The sequence below is a fragment of the Nanorana parkeri genome, unplaced genomic scaffold (assembly GCF_000935625.1).
Source record: "Nanorana parkeri isolate BGI_ZX_2015 unplaced genomic scaffold, ASM93562v1 scaffold3384, whole genome shotgun sequence".
Lineage (NCBI taxonomy): Eukaryota > Metazoa > Chordata > Amphibia > Anura > Dicroglossidae > Nanorana > Nanorana parkeri.
The window spans coordinates 14799-18780 of NW_017309652.1; the positions used below are offsets into that span (position 1 = coordinate 14799).

Here is a 3982-nt window from a genome sequence, read left to right on the forward strand (position 1 = left end):
CATTTCATTTTACGTTCCTTCCCTTCTTTCTTCCCTTTCCTTTCTCCTAGCCTTATCTTCCCCTCAGTTCCAATTCATTGCACATTTTCATCTTCCAACCTCCTTCATTAATTCTATTTCTTTTGGTATCTTTTTCCCATTCTTCTCGTGTCTTACATAGTTACATAGTATTTGAGGTTGAATAAAGACATAAGTCCATCAAGTCCAACCTATTGCTGATGTATATAGGTCCATGTATCATCTCATTTTTAGGAGTACTTGTACCCCTGTATATTTCCTGTCCCCCTGTATATTACCTGTACCCTGTATATTACCTGTACCCCTGTATATTACCTGTACCCCTGTATATTACGGTCCCTCAGGAAATCGTCCAAAAGTTTCTTGAACAATTCCACACTCTTAGCTGAAATCACGGCCTCTGGCAGCGAGTTCCAGGCCCTGACCGCTCTCACTGAGAAGAACCCCCTTCTCCCCTTGTGCTGGAATTTTTTCCTCACCAATTTTAGGTGGTGTTCTCTAGTCTTTGTTACGGAGTTAATCTTAAAGAGTTTGTTGCTAATGTTGCCGTCACCATTGAACATCTTGTACATGAAAATCATGTCCCCCCTTAATCTCCTTACTTCCTCTCACATTCTCCTATGTTGCACCCACAGGTATGTCTGTAAGTCTGGAGAACTTCCCTGACTGTTGGTTAAATGGCAAGCCTCATAGTCAGCCCTCACCTAGGCCCTCTAGGCAAAATAAGGAGTGCACAGCATTTGCAGCCCGTGAACTGTCTGAAAGAAGAATGAGTGACCAGCCCCCGCGGAACTTCGTAGGCAAACTCCACTGTCCAGCTCCTCCCAAAGCAACAGCCTCCAAGAATGGGTTTCTGGCTCTGCCCACCATGCATAACCCCGGTCAGTGCTTCAGCAGCAATAAGAAAGATAAATTTCCATCTACCTCAGCCCTGGATACAGCAGAGATCCTGATCGTTCCTCCGCTCGTACCAAATTGTACATCTCCAGGAAACAGATGCAAGATGACAGACAGTGAACTGCAAAGAAAGATCAGAGAGGTGAGGACACCAAGTGGCCTGCATGTTACTTAAGAACTTGTCCAAACATTTTGGGTGGACTGGGATAGACAATTCGGGTGGGGGAGGTGAAGTTTCATTAGTTTGCAGTCCTGGGGGCCTGGTGGCAACCACTCTTCCGTCTCATATGAGACCCCTCTGCCACCCCTTGTCTCACATGATTTCTTATAGTCTTCTGTTTGGCACATAAAGTGACAGAAGGAGCTCAGAACCAGGAAACTCTATGCGGGGGACCCTGAAGTGGCAGAGTGCAGTAAAGAGGACAGGTAATTGAAGCAGATGGGCACCCCTGCATCTCTTCATCCAATCTAGTAAATAGACCTTCAAGGACCGTGGCTCCCTTTTTAGATGCAATGTCATCCTTTCCATCTCCCTCATCTCGATGACTGGGTGTCTTGATGATCCTCTGACTTCACTACATTGTGAATAGTGATAGCAGAATGTTCTACCAAAGCAAGGATTTTCCCCACATTGGGCTTATCTGTGGTTGTTCTTCATCTTGATGCTGACACATTCATAAATAATCTGTCCAATGACATGTGTCACAAGGTGGAGTCAGCAGATGAGCAGTAAAGTGAATTCGCTCCTCGCCGCTTCTCAGCCACTGACCCAGAAAAGTAGCCTTCACGTTCCCTTTGTGACGGGGACACTGCGCACCATTGAAATCCTAGCCAATGTTTCTCTGGTTGTGCGGACATATATAACGTCTATGATCTACTTTCCTGCAGGTGGAAGAACGGGTCCATGGCGTCACCCCAGAAAAGTGCCAGGAAGCGCTACGTTTCTACGGAGGGGATGTGCCCCGGGCTGTCCAGCACGTAAAGGTGATGGTTGCCTAATAAACAAACGGCTCATATCAGAGATTACTGTACATATGGGAAGTGTTGACAAGTGTCCCATCTTCACCTTGCCACTCGACACACAGTTGTATAATGAGAATTTCATGGAGCGCTAAACCATTTTTGGATTAGGCAGGTAAATTGTAGCCAGCATGCCGGCACCATAGCATAGAAATCATGGAGGTGGATGAGCTACGCTCCACACCATGCTCAGCGTCACCTAAATGTTAGTACAATATCACATCCATTTTTTAATAGACCCCCATTTTAGGCAACTGGAGATCGGCACCGTCCAGAGCAGGTGGAGTTTGAGGGTTTGAGTACAATCTTGAGAGATGTTCCCCGGTGGACATTGAGGACCTCCTTTGGAAAATAGTAGTTCCCTGGCTGGCTATAACACTTCCAGCGTCACTGACCTAGAACAAGCATTGAGGTCAAGTAAGCCAAATCCCCTCACCAGTATACTTGGTCCAGGTCAGTGACTCAGTCAGCACTGAAGTCAATAGATCGGCATAATGGCCAGGACAATGAGAGGTTAGATAAGGAAGTTATACCAGATTGGAGCTGGAGATCCATCCAAGATCATTTGGCAGCTTAGGGCTCCGAATGTGTACACAGCCCTAGAAGAACCTTAAATAAAGTCCACAGATGAGTTAAAACTAACACGGTCAATCCTGTATGAGCTTTGATTGAAACTCAGTCATTTCCCAATTTAGGAGTCTTCTCTGTGCTTCATGAATTGACTTCTTCTCCCTCTTCAGGTGGTCCATCTGTACAACATGAGCCGGTACACTAAGGAGCACTGCCGCCGAATCTTGGAGCAGTACAACTGGAACCTGGAAGCTGCATCCAACTATATCCTGCAACATAGGAACCCCCGCTAATGGGACTGACTAAAGGTTCTTAGCTCCATGGACAGCAACTCGGAATTCCTGCCTGCCCAGAATGGTGCCAGGGGACATGGCTCTACTTACCTAGAGTGGTGCCAGGGGACATGGCTCTACTTACCTAGAATGGTGCCAGGGGACATGGCTCTACTTACCTAGAATGGTGCCAGGGGACATGGCTCTACTTACCTAGAATTGTGCCAGGGGACATGGCTCTACTTACCTAGAATGGTGCCAGGGGACATGGCTCTACTTACCTAGAGTGGTGCCAGGGGACACGGCTCTACTTACCTAGAATGGTGCCAGGGGACATGGCTCTACTTAGGATGGCGCCAGGGGACATGGCTCTACTTACCTAGGATGGTGCCAGGGGACATGGCTCTACTTACCAAGAATGGGGCCAGGGGACATGGCTCTACTTACCTAGAATGGTGCCAGGGGACATGGCTCTACTTACCTAGAGTGGTGCCAGGGGACACGGCTCTACTTACCTAGAATGGTGCCAGGGGACATGGCTCTACTTAGGATGGCGCCAGGGGACATGGCTCTACTTACCTAGGATGGTGCCGGGGGACATGGCTCTACTTACCTAGAATGGTGCCGGGGGACATGGCTCTACTTACCTAGAATGGTGCCGGGGGACATGGCTCTACTTACCTAGAATGGTGCCGGGGGACATGGCTCTACTTACCTAGAATGGTGCCGGGGGACATGGCTCTACTTACCTAGAATGGTGCCGGGGGACATGGCTCTACTTACCTAGAATGGTGCCGGGGGACATGGCTCTACTTACCTAGAATGGTGCCGGGGGACATGGCTCTACTTACCTAGAATGGTGCCGGGGGACATGGCTCTACTTACCTAGAATGGTGCCGGGGGACATGGCTCTACTTACCTAGAATGGTGCCGGGGGACATGGCTCTACTTACCTAGAATGGTGCCGGGGGACATGGCTCTACTTACCTAGAATGGTGCCGGGGGACATGGCTCTACTTACCTAGAATGGTGCCGGGGGACATGGCTCTACTTACCTAGAATGGTGCCGGGGGACATGGCTCTACTTACCTAGAATGGTGCCGGGGGACATGGCTCTACTTACCTAGAATGGTGCCGGGGGACATGGCTCTACTTACCTAGAATGGTGCCGGGGGACATGGCTCTACTTACCTAGAATGGTGCCG

The 3982-nt window shown here is 49.0% G+C and overlaps 1 protein-coding gene across 1 annotated transcript in view; it reads left to right on the forward strand.

Annotated features, from left to right (window-relative positions):
- Positions 1–2798, forward strand: part of LOC108803092 (non-receptor tyrosine-protein kinase TNK1-like) — an 8155-nt gene extending 5357 nt beyond the window's left edge. The window contains exons 12-14 of the mRNA XM_018574934.1: positions 654–1057; positions 1804–1899; positions 2676–2798. Of these exons, the coding sequence (XP_018430436.1) occupies positions 654–1057; positions 1804–1899; positions 2676–2798 (623 nt within the window). The remainder of the gene's footprint in view (positions 1–653; positions 1058–1803; positions 1900–2675) is intronic.
- Positions 2799–3982: the final 1184 nt, after the last annotated feature.